The following is a 17,956-nucleotide window of genomic DNA, read 5'->3' as shown; positions in this document are numbered from 1 at the left end:
TGGTTTGGAGAACCGGCTTCTCTAAATAGTTTCCAGTGGTGGTTCCCACTGGAACCACCAGCTGAGTGCTGGAGGCAGGGAAGGACGTGCGCAACAGCAGCAAACGTCGCCGTTCCAACAATATCAGCAGAAAGGCCCCCGGGTCTTTCCGAAAACACTTCTTTTTCCCACAGGTCAGCCAGCGTCTCTCCGCGGCGCTCCCTTTGGTGCACGCGCCTGGGAGCGCGGGTTCTCCCCTTCGGTCTGGAGTAGGTTCTGCAGCTTACGCCCCATGGAGCGGCCAGGGCGGGTCGCCCACATTGGGGTCCTAAGCCCCCCCTTCGTCCGCGAGTGGTCAAGGCCACCCGGCAGGGGTTCCTGTCGCCTCTCATCGGGGCTCCTGCGGCCTCCGGGGCGCGACGTTCGAGGGCTGCGGTGACGCGCTCAGGCCGGGAGGCAGACGGCCCTCTCGGGAGGCGGCAGGGGCAGTGGGAGGCACGGCGCCCCCGGGGGGCGGCTGCGGCGGCAGCGCCAGCAGCTCCTCGCCCGAGGTCACCGCACAGTCCTGCTCCGGCTCTGCGCCCCCGCTGCCCCCGGTCGCCGCCCCGCTGCCACGTTTCTTGTCCTCCTCCTTTTTCCACTTCATGCGGCGGTTTTGGAACCAGATCTTGATGTGTCTCTCGGTCAAGTTCAGCATGACAGCCAGCTCCACCCGGCGCGGTCGCGAGATGTACTTGTTGAATAGAAACTCCTTCTCCAGCTCCAGCAGCTGCGCGCGCGTGTAAGCCGTGCGTGTCCGCTTGTTCTCCTCCGGCTCCGTCGCGTAGGCGCCGCCTGCGGGTGACACAGCGCGTGAGAGTGGCCCTCGGGCCCCGGCCCCTCCTGCCCAATCCCGCCCTATGCAGCACAACCCCTCAGCTCCGAGCCCAAGGAGCCTAGGCCACCCGACCTCCAGGCCTCACAGCTTGGGCGTGCGCAGCCTGGCCGCGGCCTCAGAGAGGTTTACCCGGAGGCTGCATGCCCGCAGCTCTTGCCCGGGAGAAGGTACTTCTGCGTGGAGGCCAAAGCTGCTCCGGCCATTTCCGTGAGCGGGCGACTGGCTTTTGAATGAGTCCACTTAGCCGATTTCTTGGGCTGACTGAAACGCGCACAATAGATCTCTGTAAAACCACTTCATTCCATAAAGATAACTGTTGTTGTTAGGTGCCATCAAGTGGATTCTGACTCAGCAACCCCATATGACTGAGTAGGACTGACCCCTACGCTGTGATCTTTTCCGGAGCAGATCTCCCAGGTCTTTCTCCCACGGAGCCTCTGGGTAGGTTCAAATAGCCAACCTTTCAGTTAGCAACCGAGCACTTAACCATTGCGCCACTAGGGCTCCTTCATAAAGGCAACAAATGCCGTTTGTATAGGGGTTAAAAAACAACAACAGCTTTTCTGAATGCGGATCATTACCTGGTTCATACATAACTGACACAAAAAATTTCAAGACAGAAAACCAAACTCGGCCACGTACGGCGCTAATTTTTCTCCCCATTGTTTAACCATTCCTTAAAAAATGCTGGTGTCAACTCTAAGTTGATTTCACGACCCGCAAATGGGTGCAATTCGCACGAATACAGGTTATACCGTTATTGTTATATCTGATCGTATATTATCTCTCTACATAGTTATCAAGGAGCCCTGGTGGCGCAGTGGCTAAGCGCTCAGCTGTTAACCAAAAGGTCGGCAATTGGAACCCACCAGCTGTTCTGTGGGAGAAAGATGTGGCAGTCGGCTTCCTTAAAGGTTTACAGCCTGGGAAACCCTGTGGGGACTGTTCTACTTTGTCCTATAGGGTCGCTATGATTGGAATCGATTTGATGGCAATGGTTTTTTTTTTTTTTTGGATATAGTTAATACTGTTAGAATTAGCCCCTTTCCGAAAACTAGTAAAGTATATTTTCTATAACTGTCTTTGAACCTCCGCCGGGCCCCTCCCTGCGGGCGGGGAGAAGGGGATACAGCTTTGGGCCCGGGGAAAGTTCTTGTTTCGCTGGACCAGGCCGCCATATTCGGGTTTAAACCGCCGGCAGAGACCAGGGAAGCGCGGGGGCCAAATCCGCTGCGGAGCGGGAAGCCCGAGGGCTGGTGCAGAAACACGCCGCCGAGGGCGCAGGGGTCCCGCGCCTGGGAGAAGCCACTGCGCGGCCTGGCCCGGAGACCAGCGCCCCACACTCGGGTATCTGCGCTTCCCAAGATTCCGACCTTTTCGGTTCTGTGCTCTCTGGCTGGGGTCGCAGGCGCAGCAAGTTCCGCCCAACCTCCAGGAAGAGGCTGAAGCCGCTTGTCCCAGGGCGAGGCTGGGGCACAGTTTTCTGCGGCTGCTGCCAAAGCCGGGAGAAGCGCCCAGAATGTGTTTGTGGCGGTGTGTGTGTGTGTGGGTGGGTGGGCGGGAGAGATGGAGCTCTCTGGGGTTTCCCAGGCCGAGGGGAGGGCCGGGACTGAGTCAGCCGAGAAGTTCTGCGCCTGCCCGAGGGGGCGTCTCGGAGTTTTACACTTCAGGCCTTCCCCGGCCTTGAAAGAGAAGTGAGGGTGCTTTACAAGGACAATTAAAAAGGCCCTCCACAATTCTTAAATGTCACCCACAACCCCTCGGCCTCTCGCCCTTGGCTGAGGGTCTTGCGGAGGCTTTGCTGGAGGTTGCTTCGGGCCCACTACGCTGGGACACCTGAGCCAGGATGGTGGCGGTGCGCTGGGAGGAGAGGCGTCAGGGAGCTGAGCCTGGGCCTTCTCTGGGGCTCCGGCGGAGGCAGCTTAGGTGCCTGCTGCCGGCGGGCTGAGGCGGGAGGCAGCTGGCAGAGGACGAGGTTTCCGGAAGTCCCTAAGGCAGTCATGTTCCTGCTGTGAATAATGAGTTCTTTTCAGGAGGCCCTTTAGTAACTTGCTTTTCCCAGGGCCTGAAACCCCACTGGGCACAGGCTGGCAGTCTGACTCTTTGGAAGGTTCCCGGGAGAACAGCGGGGGGCCTCAGGGGCCGCCGCGAACTTGTCCCAGGACAGGGAGGCATGATTTCAGAGGGTCACAACCAAGACCTCTCCATCTGACTCCCAACCAAGTCCAGGGGCTACACTTCCTGGGTCTTCCCACCCTCCGGCCCGGGGAAGGCTGCTGTTTTCCTCCAGGTTTTACTTCCTGGCTCCTCGGTCTGCCAGATCCCAAGCTCCACCGGAGAAGGGGGACACCCTTTTAGGGGTGGCAGGGAAGCTATACCCTCAGAAGGCCTCTTGCAGGCCTTCCTTCCTCGCCTTCTTCAGAAGGAATCCCGGGGCCTGCAGGGAGCCGGGAGGCAGGGAACGCTGGCCCGGAGCGGTAGAGAGGGAGCCCCGGGGGTGGGGGACGGGTGGTGGGGGGGAGGGAGGCCCAGGAGAAGCCACCCGGCCGCGCGCCAGGGGCGGGAGGGCGCAAGGGCAGCCGGGTGCGGACGCTGCCCCGGGCATCTGAGGCCCGCCGCCGCCTAGCACTCAGCCATAGGAGGAAGCGCCAGAGGAGGACGAGGCCTGGGCCCTGGGCAAGCCGGACCCCGTGCCAGCCCTGCAGCCAGGGCGCAGAGGCCTCGGGGGCGCCCTCTCGAGCCTCCTTCTCCTGCCCCTGACCGTCAGTTGGAAGGAAACGCAAACTTCACTATTTGCAGTGCAGGTGTGACCAGAAGTGGCAGAGGCGCGGAAGCGATAACATTGTGTGGCAGCGGCGGCGGCTGCACAGGCCGCTCTGGGACTCACCGCCGGCTTGAGCAGGGAAGGCCAGGGCCGCGCTGGTGCCTGGGCCTTCGGCATGGGGAGAGGCCTGGGACCGCCGGCGCCCAGGCCGCGCGCACCCAGGCTGCACCTCTGAGCCGGGGCCAGTGAAGGGAGGCCTGTGGCCGCTTTGGTTAGCCAAAGGGATCAGAAACGCCAACGCCTCGCCGGCTACACAGGTGAGCGCAGGCCTTCGGCCTTTCCCTGACCCCGACCCCAAGCCAGGCACCGGGAGCCTCTACTGGCCTGAGTGCAGGCTTCCTGCCTGGCCTGCCCACATCTTACCAGGCGGCCCCGAAAACGCCTGCTCGTCCACCAGGAGCAGCGGCGCTCAGGCCGCTCCATCGACGCCCACGTGGGGAGCCCTGGGCTGGGGGATCCCTGCTCGCCGAAGATCCCCTGGTCCAAGCGCTGAGCGGGCCGGGCCTCGCCTCTCTAGGCCGGCGCCAGGGTCGTGTGGGCTCTGCGGTGGAGATGGGCTTAGTGTTCAAGCCAGAAACCAGCCGGGCTCAGAAACGCCTGCGGGGCAGGCTGGCCTTTTCGGAGTCTGGTGTGGTTTAGTTCGACCCCAGGGCATCCCGGTGGAAGAGACGGGGAAGAAGAGTGGCCCCCGCGAGCGCTTGGAGGTCTGTGCAGCCGGGCCCCGAGTGGAGCGGAGAACCGGCAGGAGGTGGCCTTACCTGCCCACTGGCCTTTCCACGAGTGTGCCTTGGTGGACTTCATCCACGGGAAAGGCAGCTGGCCGCGCCCCGGCTCCTCCAGGACGCCCGGCTCCGCGCAGTCAGCGAAGTGCCCGGCAGGCGGCTGGGCGAGCGCTAGAGGCGCGGGGAGGTGGTGGTGGAGGAGCGCCGCGGCCGGGGAGTCGGCGAGCGGGGGCACCTCGTACGGGGAGATGTCTGGAGGGCTGCCCTGCTCCAGCGCGCCCAGGGCGCTGGTGAATGGCGGCGGCTGGGGCTGGCGGCCCATGTACAGGCACGCGGGCGGGCTAGCGCGGAACTCTGGCGCCGGCCCGCGCTGGAACGCGCACTGGTCCTTGTAGAGCTGCGGAGCCGCGTAGTACTGCTCCTCGCCGTTCATGGCTGTGGCCCAGCTGGGGCCCAGGGCTGGGACCAGGGAGCTGGAGCCAGGGACTCAGCGCTGTGCGGCGCTCCCGCTCCCGGCGCCACCCTGCTCGCTTTGACAGCTCCGCACGGCTCTCCACGGTAACCCGCGGTCCGGCCCCCGCGCCATAGGCTCCCCGGTGCCCCACGTGGCGCAGCCTGGGGCCATCATTGGCCTGCCGACCGCTTTAAGAAGCGACGCCCAGGGACCTGCGAGCACCTGCATTTATTTCCATTTCCCCCCTCAGATGAGTTTGCTGCACTAGCCTGTGTGCGCAGCTGGTAGGGCTCTCCCAAGTGGGGCGCTCGAGAAAATGTGAAGGCTTAAAAAAAAAATCATTTATAGAAAAAGACTTTCAACATGCTTTAAGCTTTTCTATTTTCTTGGTATGTTTGGTAATGATGTTGTTGTTATGTGCCATGGAGTCAATTTCAACTCATAGCAACCCCATGTGACTGAGTAGAACTGCCCCAAGGGGTTTCCTAGAATGTAATCTTTACAGGAGCAGATCGCCAGGTCTTTCTCCCGCGGAGCCTCTGAGTGGGTTCAAACCACCAATCTTTCTGGTAAACAGTGGAGCGCTTAACCTTGGAGCCACTAGGGCTCCTTGATAATATTAACTCATTGATAATATTTACAAATATACATACGTTCAGGTTGTACGCTTAAACTTTTTTTTTTAACTGTTGGGGAACACAAAAAAAAAAAAACGTTTGCGGACCACTTCTCTGTAGACTGGAAGCAGTTGGCTCTATTTTATTTATTGAGACTTGTTAAGCACCACCAATGATATCAATGAACTAACATAAAAATCTGGCATTCGTTGTATGTTATCTGTGGCTGTGCTTCGTTTGGAAAATTCTGGAATGTAAACTGTAGCTTCAGAAGCATTCGGAATGATATCTTTCTTATTTTTATTATATGCGTTGTTAATTTTGCCTTAAACAAATTTGGGCCCATTTAGTCAACTCAGAATGCGTTTTCCTAAAGTGTAGGGAGGGAAGAAGTAGCCGGGTCCATTTTGTGCCCGGGAGACGGGGGGCGGGGGGAGGGAGGCGGGGTGCGGTTGGGTCCGGGGTGGAGGGGACCCGTTCTTGGACGTCCTCTCCATGGATCCCGGGTTAGGCCAGGAATCTGCAGGAAAACGTCCAGCCCTGCGTGGGATTGAAGTAAGGCAGGCCCGAGAAAGAGGATGTGTTTAAAGACATCAAACGTTGCACTTTCATGACAGCGTCGGTGGTGGGCTTCAACCCTTTCGGTAACTTCTGGGCGCTCCGATGTCACTTTCTGGACTAGCTTGCACAGATCGGCTGCCTCTGAATGGTGGTGGCGCCCAACCCCGGGCCTGGGCATGACCTACGCCGCCCTACCGGCTAGCCCTAGGCGGTCCGGTCGGCCTCAGACCCGGCCCAGCCGAAATGATGACATTTCCCGAACTGGTCTGAAGAGTTTTAGAAAAACTGGACATCTTTGCGCAAGAGGGAGTGTGAACTTCCAGGAGCCAAGCAAGAGAAAATCACCGCATGTCCTCTGTAGCAATTTGACTTTCCTAATTACACACCAACATCCAGGCCTCCATGCGGTCTATTTTAATACATTTTCTCCCAGTAGAAATAGTAGAGGAGCCATGGTGGCGCAGTGGTTAAAGCAATCGACTGCTAACCGAAAGGTCAGCAGTTCAAACCATCAGTGGCTCTGCGGGAGAAAGATGTGGCAATCTGCTCCCATAGAGATTTACAGTCTTGGAAACCCCGTGGGGTCGCTATGAGTCAGAATCGACTGGCCGGTAGTGGATTTTTTTTCTTTTTCAGTAGAAATCTTAGTGTTGTAAATGGGTGAGAATTGAGAGCGCTATTCAGAAAAAAAAGAAAAGCTAGTTGGGAGTTTGGTCTGCCGATTCTTTCTCTTGGCAGGGTGCCGCGGCCCTGCCGGTGGTCCACTTTCAGAGGCGCAAGGCGCACCGCGTGTGGGGGGAGTCTGGAAAGGCGAGCGCGCGGTCCCCTGGCTTGGTGGAGCTCCGACTCTGTCGGGAGGGCAGGCTGAGGGAAGCTCGGGTGGGTGGGGAGAATTTCAGCCTTTTCTTCAGGGAAAAGGGCCATCTGCCTTCCTGGGCCTGGGGAGTGAAAGGCGGTGGAACCGGAGCACCTAATCTCTGCGCCTCTGCGTCAATGAGCCCATTGTTGGCTGCGGCCGCGGAGGACCAGCCGCTATCACCCAGCCGCGAGTGACCACATCGATCGGGAGGGAGGGTTGCCCGGCCGCGGCGTGTTGACCCTACGAGATAATCCGCCCGGTCGCTGCGGGTTGACTTGGCGACGTGGTTATGAGCGGGGACGCCCCCTCCTTCCCCTGCCCCCCTTCTGGTAACTCTGGACTCGGTAGGTACCCCCGCCCCCCCTCCCCTGTTCCGGGCCTCTCCCGTCACCCCGACCTGGAGGGTTTACTTTGCACTTCTGGTCTAATTGCACATTTTTATAAATTGGTCTCCATTTCGATGCTTCATTTGCTCCCATTTAATATTTTTGCTCGGCCCTGCAGAAAGAACAGAGGCACTCAGCAGAAAGCAAATTCGCCCACTCTGCTCTCTGGCAAAAAAAAAAAAAAAAAAAAGACGGGGGGGAGGGGCGAGCAAACACGAGCGGGTGGGGGCATGGGGGAGCTGAAGGCATTCAAGGGGGGCACGTTTTACTTTCCCAATTAGTACTTTCTGCTACCTGCTACCTAAAGAAGAAAAGAACTAATAAATGGTCAAGCAGCCATCTGTTATTATTGTTACTAGGCTGGACAAGGCTATTAGGATTTTTGGATTGCTAATTATCACATATTACAATATATCACATATCACAATATACCATGGGCTACCAGGAGAACTAACAAATCTGTCTTAGAAGATGTACAGCCAGAATGCTCCTTAGAAGAGAGGATGGGGATACTTATTTCGTGTACTTTTGATGTGTCTCTGGAGAAGGGCGTCATGTTTGGTAAAGGAAAGGGCCATCAAAAAAGAGGAAGATCCTTGTCTTGGTTATTTAGTGCTGCTATAACAGCATTGGAAACCCTGGTGGGTAGTGGTTAAGTGCTATGGCTGCTAACCAAAAGGTTGGCAGTTCGAATCCACCAGGTGCTCCTTGGAAACTCTATGGATTAGTTCTACCCTGTCCTATAGGGTCGCTATGAGTCCGAATCGACTGGATGGCAGTGGGTTTGGTTTTGGTTTGGTCTTATAACAGAATCACCACAAGTGGGTGGCTTTAATAACCAGAAATTTATTTTCTCACAGTTTAGGAGGCTAGATGTCCAAATTCAGGGTGCTGCCCCTAGGGGAAGGTTTTCTCTCTCTGCTCCGGGAAGGTCCTTGTCTCTTTTCAGCCTCTGCTGCTGGGCAGCCGTCACGTGGCTTGGCATCTCTCTTTCACCAGTGCTGTTTGCTCCCTTGCTTGTTTAATCTCTTTTATATTGCAGAAGAGATTGACCCAAGATACAACCTACACCAATCCCGTCTCATTAACATAACAAAGACATCCACTCCCAAATGGGATTATAACCACAGGCAAATAGGTTAGGATTTACAACACTTATTTTGGGGGAACATAATTCAACCCATAACAGCCCTCAAGGAGATGGATTGTTACAGTGGCTGCAACAATGGGCTCAAACATAGCAACCATTGTGAGGATGGCCCAGGACCTGGCGGTGTTTCCTTCTGTTGTACACAGGGTCGCTGTGAGTCAGAACACACTGGAAGGCCTACATCCATATAAGAAGTATCCCTCAGATACTCTCCACTGAGTAAGGTCATGATCTGTATTTCTTCCGTGGATACAGCTCACGGTATCAGAAAATGGCCAAGTCCATTAAAGGCAAAATGTGTTTCCGCTCTGAATTCCCGCTGACGCCTGTGAGAGAGCCCCCTCCACGCCCCCTCGCCTTAAACAGGCCGGAGAGTGATACAGAGCCATTAGGCGAGCGCCTTCCCGAGCCATTTAACAGCAGCTCTTATGGATAAATAAACAAAAAGGGCTGTAAACCAATTATAGTGTGGACAGTGAAAAAGTCGTTTATTAGCAGGACGTACTGATAGACCTTGCTGACACTTGAGGTCCTCACCTGCCCCTTTTTCTCTCTTTCTTCAAGAGAAGCGCTTTGCTCCTGGAGAACACGGGGTACCTTGCTCTTGGTAAGTGGAGAAGTCTTCCTCGGTGCTCTCATGGAACGCCAAGGGCTGAGTTTGACGTGGGGATAAGAATTCTTAGGCCACTATTACAAAGGAAAAAACAGACGATCCTGACTTAACTCCAAGGGTGTGTTCATAACACATCCGTGTGGAATTAAATCTATTGGAGCAGATTCATTGTGATAATTAATTTGCTGTTGAAAAGAAAAAGTAAAATTATATCCTAAGTTGAAAAACTCCATAAAGCAAACAATGTGAATGCGCTTAATGAAGATACATACGCCTGCCATAATTTATTTTGCACGTTTGTATATTTGCATTTCTTTCTGTGGCTCTGCCTATGCAGACAAGTTGTTATCCCACCAGGACCAACCATCGTTCCCTCTGCCTTTGTGATTTCCGGCAGAATCTGGCACCCGGCTCCGAAGGGCTAAGAGAAACCCAACTCCTTCAGGAAAAAGGGCCATTGATTCCTAGGGCAAGACAATGTAGCAAAAATAAGTGGAGAGTTGCAATTATTCTCCAGATAATTCAGGCTTTTCCCCCACCTCTTATCTGTACACAAATGCATGCCTTCCCTGTACAGGTAAACGCAGCTTAAAAATCTGACTTCATTGGACAGTTGTCTGGTTTTCTACCTCACTGACTCTCAGAAATGTGAGCAAAGAGCACAAGGGGGCTGAGCGGGGAGAGGGGCAAGGGGAGGGTGACTGGGACCCTTCCTGCCCCAGCACTGTCACTCGCCTCCACCCCCACAAGTTGTGGCTTCCTTCTGGAGTGGGATTCCCAGACACCAGCTCTTGCCACTTTTTCTATTTAACCCTCCAAAGCCCTCAGTTGGCTTTGCAGCTGAATGCAAAAGTGTGTAGGGAAGTTTAGCCTCCAAAGGGCCTAAGGGCTGTTTCCCCCATCCCCTGCATCCCTGTAGCCCATCCCTGCAGGTCTGCCCCCATCTCTCTGGGCCACTCTCACCTTGCTTCCCAGATGTGCGGTCTTCAGACACCCCAGCCTTTGCCATTTCCCTTCTGATCTTAGTCCTGGATAGCCAGCTCCTCGCTTCTATTGAAATGCCCTTTCTTTGCTCTCCACCCCCTCCCATCACCATTTCCTGTGACTAATTCTTTGTTCTCCTGGGAACCTTTTCTTACCTACAGGTTCCCGCTGGAGCCGGAGAAGGCTGGGCCCTCACCACCTGGTCACCACAGCCCATTTCTGAACCATCCTGTACTTCACATGGTTTAGTGGTTTGAAAGGAGCTCTGGTGACATAACGGTTAAGAGCTTGGCCGTTAACTGAAAGGTTGGTGGTTCGAACTCACCCACTGTCTCCTCATAAGAAAAATCTGGCAATCTGCTTCCTTGAAGATTAACCAAAAACAAATAAACGAACGAACAAACAAAGAAACCCAAACAAAAAACCAAACCCATTGCCGTTGAGTTGATTCTGAAACATTAGAATTAGAACTGCCCCATAAGGTTTTCAGGGAGCGGCTGGTGGATTCAAACTACCACCCTTTTGGTTAGCAGCCAAATGCTTAAATCACGGTGCAACCGGAGCTCACTGAGAAGATTACAGCCTAGAAAACCCTGTGGGGCAGTTCTACTCTCTTACGTAGGGTTACTGTGAGTCGGACATGACAGCACTTAACAACAACATTAGTTTGAAGGAACAGTATTTTCAATAACATCTGTTGATCCAACATAGGAAACCCTGGTGGCATAGTGGTTAAGTGCTCTGGCTGCTAACCAAACGGTCAGCAGTTCGAATCCGCCAGGCGCATCTTGGAAACTCTATGGGGCAGTTCTACTCTGTCCTATAGGGTCGCTATGAGTCGGAATCGACTCAACGGCACTGGGTTTCTGGGTCTGGGATCCAACATCTATATAGCCCTTACTCTGTGCCTGTCTTTGGGTGACAAAAACTCAGTCATAGAGTATGTTCTGGTTTTGGTGTGTGATGGAATGCTCTTAGGAGCTTCATAACCTGCCTTCCAGTCCTGGTCCTGCCCTGGCCAAACTGTGTGTCCCTTGGCAAGCTATAGGGCTTCTCGAAGGCTCACTTTCTTTACTTGTAAAGTGGAAACAATACTACTGCTCTATGAAGTATACCCATTGCCTATAGTAATACTAACAGCAGTAACAGGAAACATGACCAGACACTGTTTTAAGTATTTTACATAGGTTATATATGTTAACGAGGAGCCGTCGCGGCACAATGGTTAAAGTGCTTAGACAGTTCAAACCTACCTAGTGGTTTCACTGAAGAAAGTCCTAAAGATCTGCTTCCATAAAGATTAAGCCTAAAAAAACCTATGGGGCAGTTCTACTCTGTCCCACGGGGTCGCTGTGAGTGGGAATCAACTTGGCAGCACCCAACAACAACATATGTTTATATACCACAACGATCCCATGAAGTACATACTTTGACTTCCATTTTTCAGTGAAGGAAACTGAGGCACAGAGATGTTAAGTACTTGCTCAGGGTCACATAGCTAGTAAGTGGCAGGGCTTTAGGGGACGGTCTGACTTCAGGATTCGTGCTCTTGGTATGACATGGCAGCACCTTGCTATGTAGTAGGCACTCAAGAAATCCTTTTTATTATTTTTGTGAGGCTTCAGTGAGAACAAGCGTCTAATGTGCTTGGCACTTTGTGGCTGCTCAGTGGCCATCTCATCCTTTCTCCCTAGCATGGCTTTTTTATTTTAGCTGAAAATACACACAACCAAACGTACACCCATTCACTTCACGTTGTGTCACCATTCTCCTTATCTCTGGCCGTATGGTTTCACCACCATTAACCTGGGCTCTCTGCCCCTTAAAGTCTGCATTTTGGAGTTGTTGTGTTATTGTTTGCCATCGAGTCAATTCTGACTCATACTGGCTTCACGTGACAGAGTAGAACGACCCCATAGGGTTTCCAAGGCTGTAATCTTTACAGAAGCAGACTACCACATCTTCCTCCCTCAGAGAGGCTGGTGGGTTCCAACTGCGGACCTTTCGGTTAGCAGCGAATTGCTTAGCCACTGCGCCACCAGGGCCCCTTAGAGCTAATGTTTTCCATTTAATCTCATAGAGATAACTCTTTTAAAGAGCACAATGCTCAAATGAACCTTCTTTACTAAATGAGTTAAATTGTTGTTTAGTTTAAAGATGACTTCATGGAACAGTTTTGGTTCAAGGCTTAAAAGTTGTTTCCAGCTAATAGATTTGTGGGTTCCCCTAGTCTCAACATATTCCGTAAGTCTAGTTTCTAGTAAAAATTTGAAGTTCTGTTCCATATTTTTTCCTTCTTTTGATCAAGATTCGTCTATTTTGTCCTTGATCAAAACATTCAGTCATGGTAGCCAGGCACCATCCAGTTCTTTTGGTCTCATGGCAAAGGAGGTAGTAGTTCATGAAGGCAGCTAGTCCCGCAGTTAATTTCCTTCTTCTATTCCTGGGTCTTCTTATTTCTCTGTTACTCCAGGCAAATAGAGACCAATTGTATCTTAGGTGGCTGCTTGCAAGCTTTTAGGACCCCAGGGACTACTCCCTGAATTAGGAGAAAGAACAGAAACTCTAGAAACAATATCAGGCCAATGGATTGGAGAGGTCCATGAAACCATGCCTCTAGGCTTTTAAACAAACAACATCCGTGAGGTGTTTATTTGTGCTTATGTAGTCTCAACAGCAAGGAGATAAAGACTACAGTGTTGGAAACCCTGTGGGGGCAGTTCTCTTGTGTTCTATAGGGTCGCTATGAGTTGGAATCTACTGGACCGCACACAACAACAACAGCCTCAACAGCTGCAGCCTTTTATTTTATTTTTTTAGCTGCCATTTTTCCTAGCATTGATTTTAATGCACCTACAAGCATTTGCCTATTGGCCCCCAAGAAGGTTGCATAGTTGTTACTATAGGCCCCATTTCTACAGGCGTTCTTGGACATGTGGTCCTGGAAGCCTGGGAGGAAGCATTGGGTGGGTCCATCACTCTGTGAGGAGGTGGAAGAGAGGGAGAGCTGGCTGACATGCACTCCAGCCAGCTCTCAACACATCACAGAGAGAGAGAGAGAAACAGGTATAAAAGAGCTTGAAAGAAAAACTTGAACGGGGTGAATGAACTATAGCTCAAAATGCCTTGGCTATGTAGAGATGTAAGGAGCCCTGGTGACACAACTGTTAGGAGCTCAGCTGCTAACTGAAAAGTCGACAGTTCGTACCCATCCAGCGGCTCCACTGGAGAAAGACCTGGCAATCTGCTTCCGTAAGGATTACAGCCTAGAAAACCCTATGGGGCAGTTCTACTCTGTCACACGGGGTCGCTATGAATCAGAATCAACTTGACAGCACACAACAATAACAACACGTTTAAGTGTGGAATCCAGCATCTAAGTAGTGTCTTATAGCTAGAGACCACTCCCACTAGGTTTTCTGTAGTTCTTTTCCAGGTTAGAGATGAAGCTATCATCATCAACTCAGAGGAAACCCTACAATGGCCAGAAGAGAAGGGAGTGATTCTGGTTTCTGGGTCAGAGCAGGGCTGGTATCCTGCTCCACTCCTGCTTTTCCAGGCTGGGAAGGAGGTCACATGTCACTCTGGTCTTCTTTGGGAGGGACAGGAACATCCCCCTTAAAGTGATATCTGTGGGTGCCCCCAAATCTAAGACCCATAAAAAAGTGTCAGAACTAGAAACCTGTTGTTGTTAGGTGCCATGGAGTTGGTTCCGACTCGTAGACACCCTATGCACAACAGAATGAAACACTGCCCGATCCCACGCCATCCTCACAATTGTTGCTATGTTTGAGCCCATTGTTGCAGCCACTGTGTCAATCCATTTCTTTGAGGGTTTTCTTCTTCTTCGCTGACCCTCTAATTTACCAAGCATGATGTCCTACTCCAGGGACTCGTCCCTCCTGACGACATGTCCAAAGTACACGAGATGAAGTCTCACCAGCCTTGCTTCCAAGGAGCACCCTGGCTGTTCTTCCAAGACAGATTTGTTCATTCTTCTGGCAGTCCATGATATATTTAATAATATTTGCCAATGCTATAACTCTTCTTCGGTCTTCCTTATTCATTGTCCGGCATTTACTTGCATACGAGGTGACTGAAAATAACATGGCTCGAGTCAGGCACACTTCAGTCCCCAAAGTTACATCTTTGCTTTTTGACACTTTAAAGAGGTCTTTTGCAGCAAATTTGCCCAAAGGAATACGCTATTTGATTTCCTGACTGCCAATTCCATGGGTGTTGATTGTGGACCCAAGTAAAATGAAATCCTTGACAACGTCAATATTTTCTCCATTTATCAGAATGTTGCTTATTGGTCCAGTCGTGAGGATTTTTGTTTTCTTTATGTTAAGGTGTAATCCATCCTGAAGGCTGTGGTCTTTGATCTTCATCAGTAAGTGCTTCAAGTCCTCTTCACTTTCAGCAAGCAAAGTGTGTCACCTGCGTAACGCGGGTTGTTAATGAATCTTCCTCCAATCCTGATGTCCCCTTCTTCGTATAGTCCAGCTTCTCAGATTACTTGTCCAGCACACAGATTGAACAAGTATGGTGAAAAGGTACAACCCTGACACATAACTTTCCTGATTTTAAACCATGCAGTATTCCCTTGTTCTGTTCAAAGGATTGCCTCTTGGTTTACGTACAGGTTCTGAATGAGTACATTTAAGTGTTCTGGATTTAAGTGTTATATTATCCGTCATTCGTTATGATCCACACAGTTGAATGCCTTTGCATAGTCAATAAAAAGCAGGTAAACATTTTTCTGGTATTCTCTGCTTTCAGCCAGGATCCATCTGACATCAGCAATGATATCCCTTGTTCCACGTCCTCTTCTAACTTCAACTTGAATTGCTGGCAGTTCCCTGCCGATGCAGCCGCTTTTGAATGATCTTCAGTATGGTGGCTGCTCCCTGCCCTGCTGGCCTCTCAATGGCACAGCTGAAGGCCCTTGCTTTTGACCACCTGGGGTGGATCGTGCCATGTCCTGCAGGGATTAAAGTAAAAGGTTCATTGTTTGACTGTGGTCTCAGCTTCACCCAATTTTCCCATGAGCAATTCTTTCTGTTGTAGTTATCTCTTACCAGAGTGTTGTTGAGCAGAGAGAAAATGTGTTTGAATACATTTATTGTGTGTATTTTTTTCCATTTGCATGTTGGTGCGGTTTTACTGTTGTTGTTTTTATGGTCATTGAGTCGACTCCAACTCATGACGTCCGTATGTACGACAGAACGAAACGTTACCCGGTCCTGTGTCATCCTCATGATCTGCAACATGTTCAAGTCTGTCATTGCAGCTATCGTGCCAGCCCATTTTTCTGAGGCTCTCCCATCCCCTCACTGGCCTTCTGCTTCAACAAATATGATGTCCTCTTCCAGCGATTGATTCTTCCTGATGACGCGTCCAGAGCAAGCAAGTCAGACAATGTCCTCTTGTGATCCTTAAGGTTTTCTTTGGCTAATTTTCAGAACCAGATCACCAGGCCGTTCTTCTTAGTCTTAGTCTGGAAGCTCTGCTGAAACCTTTTCACCATGGGTGGCCCTGCTGGTATTTGAGATATCGGTGCCATACATTCCAGCATTTAGCAACACACAGACCACCACAGTGCAGCAAGCTGACAGATGAATGGTGGGCAACACACTTACCTTCAGGCAAATCCCACGAAGATACAGACTACCAATCAATGAAATAACATGAACTCATACAGCAGTGTTTCTCCACGAACCATGTGTATCCAAATCCCTGGGACACTTATAGAATGCAGATTCCTGGGATGAACCCCGGAACTACTGAATAACAATACCTGGGGATAATCTGCACTTTAAACACACCCAACGTCATCCTTCTGTACACTGCAGATTGAGAATAATAATAACAACAACAAATGGTTAAACTATCGTTTATTTGATATATGGAGACTCACAGATACTCTTACAGAGCAAACGGAAGCATGGACATTCAAATGAAAATCAACCTCTATGTCTTCAGGTTGTTGTGAGTTTCAAATGAAGAAATGTACCAAACAAAGTCTAAATCAGTGGCAAAGTAGGAACTCAGTAGGTGTTACTTGATTGTCTATATGGACAAAACATATACATCCTGAATATTTTCACAGTAGGCTTCCCTTTCACACCTAATTTTTAAAGTGTGAATGAGGATTGAGAAAAGGTCAATATGATATTGTTTTATTATTGTAGTTACTCTGACCAAGAAGGAGCCCTGGTGGCTCAATGGGTAAGCACTCGGCTGCTAACCAAAAGGTTGGCGGTTCAAACCTACCCAGTGGCTTTGAGGGAGAAAGACCTGGTGATCTGTTCCTATAAAGATGACAGGCTAGCAAACCCTGTGGGGCAGTTCTGCTCTGTCACATAGCATTGCCACGAGTCAAAAATCAACTCGACAGCACCCAACACCAACAATACTAGCTCTAAATGAGCTCTTTAGAAACAGTGAGACCCACGTTGGGACGGTCATGTGGCTCTAATGTGGGCTCTGCCAAGTTAGCAGAGCATTTCCAGCCCCAGTAGCTAACACACAAGGGCAAATAAAGGGAGGCAATAAAACCAGAGCAAATTGATTCATTTCCAGGCAGTACCATTAACTTGTGTCTTAATGCAATACTCTCTTTACAGTGAACATGACCAAATAGCTTCCTTTAAAGGTAAGTGAATTTTATATAATTTGCAGCTAATTCCACTTAATTCTGCTCACATGAGCATGAGATAAGGGAATGTTAAGCTAGTTACCAATGAGGGGCTAAAAGGAGGAGGCCAATATTTGATTTCCAAGGCCTGTGTCTCAGCCCTGAGAAATCTAGATGACTATTAGTGTGCTGGTTTCTTGGTTATTTGCTTTCTGTTCTCCTAGCTCCAGAGTAAAGGGCAGTGAGAAAACACGGGGATCCCATCTGTCACAATGGAGCTGGTTACAACGACAACCACCCCTGTTTTTTACAAAAATCATTCTTGCTCTGACAAACTCCCTTTGGACCGCAGGGAATCAGGAAGAGTAAAAATAATAGAATCAATAACAACTTTGTTATCTAGTAACTTAAACAACCCTTGCCTGCTGGGATGGCAAAACAGGCTTTCTTATCTTAGAAACAGGAAAACTTTCTGGATAGTAAATTATTTTTTCACAAAATGTTTCTAACTGGATTAACTTCCTAGAGAAAGTGCCCAAGGTAGGAACTATGCCAAATTTTAATCATTAAGACATATAATCTTTTAAAACATTGGGATGAATTTGAGTCTTTAAATCTAATATATATTGTTTTTTTCCCTTTTATTTGATTGAATATTTAAATGGGAAGTTCTCATTAAATGTCTGGATCATGTGGCCAACTTGATGGTCATTCCTATAACAGTACTTAACGTGCCTATGTCAGTACTTGTGATCTTCCGAGAGCTCTATAATTCACATTATTAAAGAGTCAGGATATGGTCTCAGTATTGAACGATCTATCTCAAACACAGCAGGGAGAGAGTCTGGCTTGATTTGGGTGTTGCGTATTTTTTTCTTTGTAACCAAGTCAGTATTTACGACTCAGTTCAAGAGTCATGAACTGTATCTTAGTTTAAAGAGAGCCAGCTCTCCCATATTGCAGGCATTGTTGCCGTTGTTCGGTGCTGTCGAGCTGATTCTAATTCCTAGTGACCCAATGTGACACAGTAGAACTGCCCCATAGGGTTTTGTGGCTGTAATCTTTTTGGAAGCAGATTGCCAGGACTTTCTCCCTTAGTCCATAATAGCAGTTAACAAACAGGCTATTGTGACCTGATTCATGCAAATAATTGAAGAGAAAGTAGAAGTTGGGGGGCTTTAGCTATCAGGTTAGTCTGTCTTCAATGCTCCAATCCACGTGTGAGTTGGTCAATTGTATGCCAAGTTTTCAGTATAAACCCAGTCTTTTCACATTTCATTTTCACTCTAG

The 17,956-nt window shown here is 50.4% G+C and overlaps 1 protein-coding gene across 1 annotated transcript; it reads right to left on the bottom strand.

Annotated features, from left to right (window-relative positions):
- Positions 1–367: 367 nt before the first annotated feature.
- PDX1 (pancreatic and duodenal homeobox 1) lies at positions 368–4,835 on the bottom strand. The gene is made up of 2 exons (XM_049867480.1): positions 4,439–4,835; positions 368–813 (listed from the first exon to the last, which is right to left on the bottom strand). The coding sequence occupies exons 1-2, from the start codon at positions 4,833–4,835 to the stop codon at positions 368–370; spliced, it is 843 nt and encodes a 280-aa protein (XP_049723437.1).
- Between the last annotated feature and the right edge of the window lie 13,121 nt (positions 4,836–17,956).

Source organism: Elephas maximus, chromosome 23 (assembly GCF_024166365.1).
Source record: "Elephas maximus indicus isolate mEleMax1 chromosome 23, mEleMax1 primary haplotype, whole genome shotgun sequence".
NCBI classification, from domain to species: domain Eukaryota; kingdom Metazoa; phylum Chordata; class Mammalia; order Proboscidea; family Elephantidae; genus Elephas; species Elephas maximus.
The sequence above is the reverse complement of the archived record's forward strand: the minus strand, read 5'-3'. Positions and strand labels throughout refer to the sequence as shown.

Bases quoted from the DNA above. Each gene is read 5' to 3' on its own strand.
- PDX1 (XM_049867480.1), bottom strand. From the start codon at position 4,835: ATGAACGGCGAGGAGCAGTACTACGCGGCTCCGCAGCTCTACAAGGAC. The intron at 814-4,438 runs GTAAGGCCACCT...TGTCACCCGCAG, and splicing joins GTGGAAAGGCCAGTGGGCAG to GCGGCGCCTACGCGACGGAG.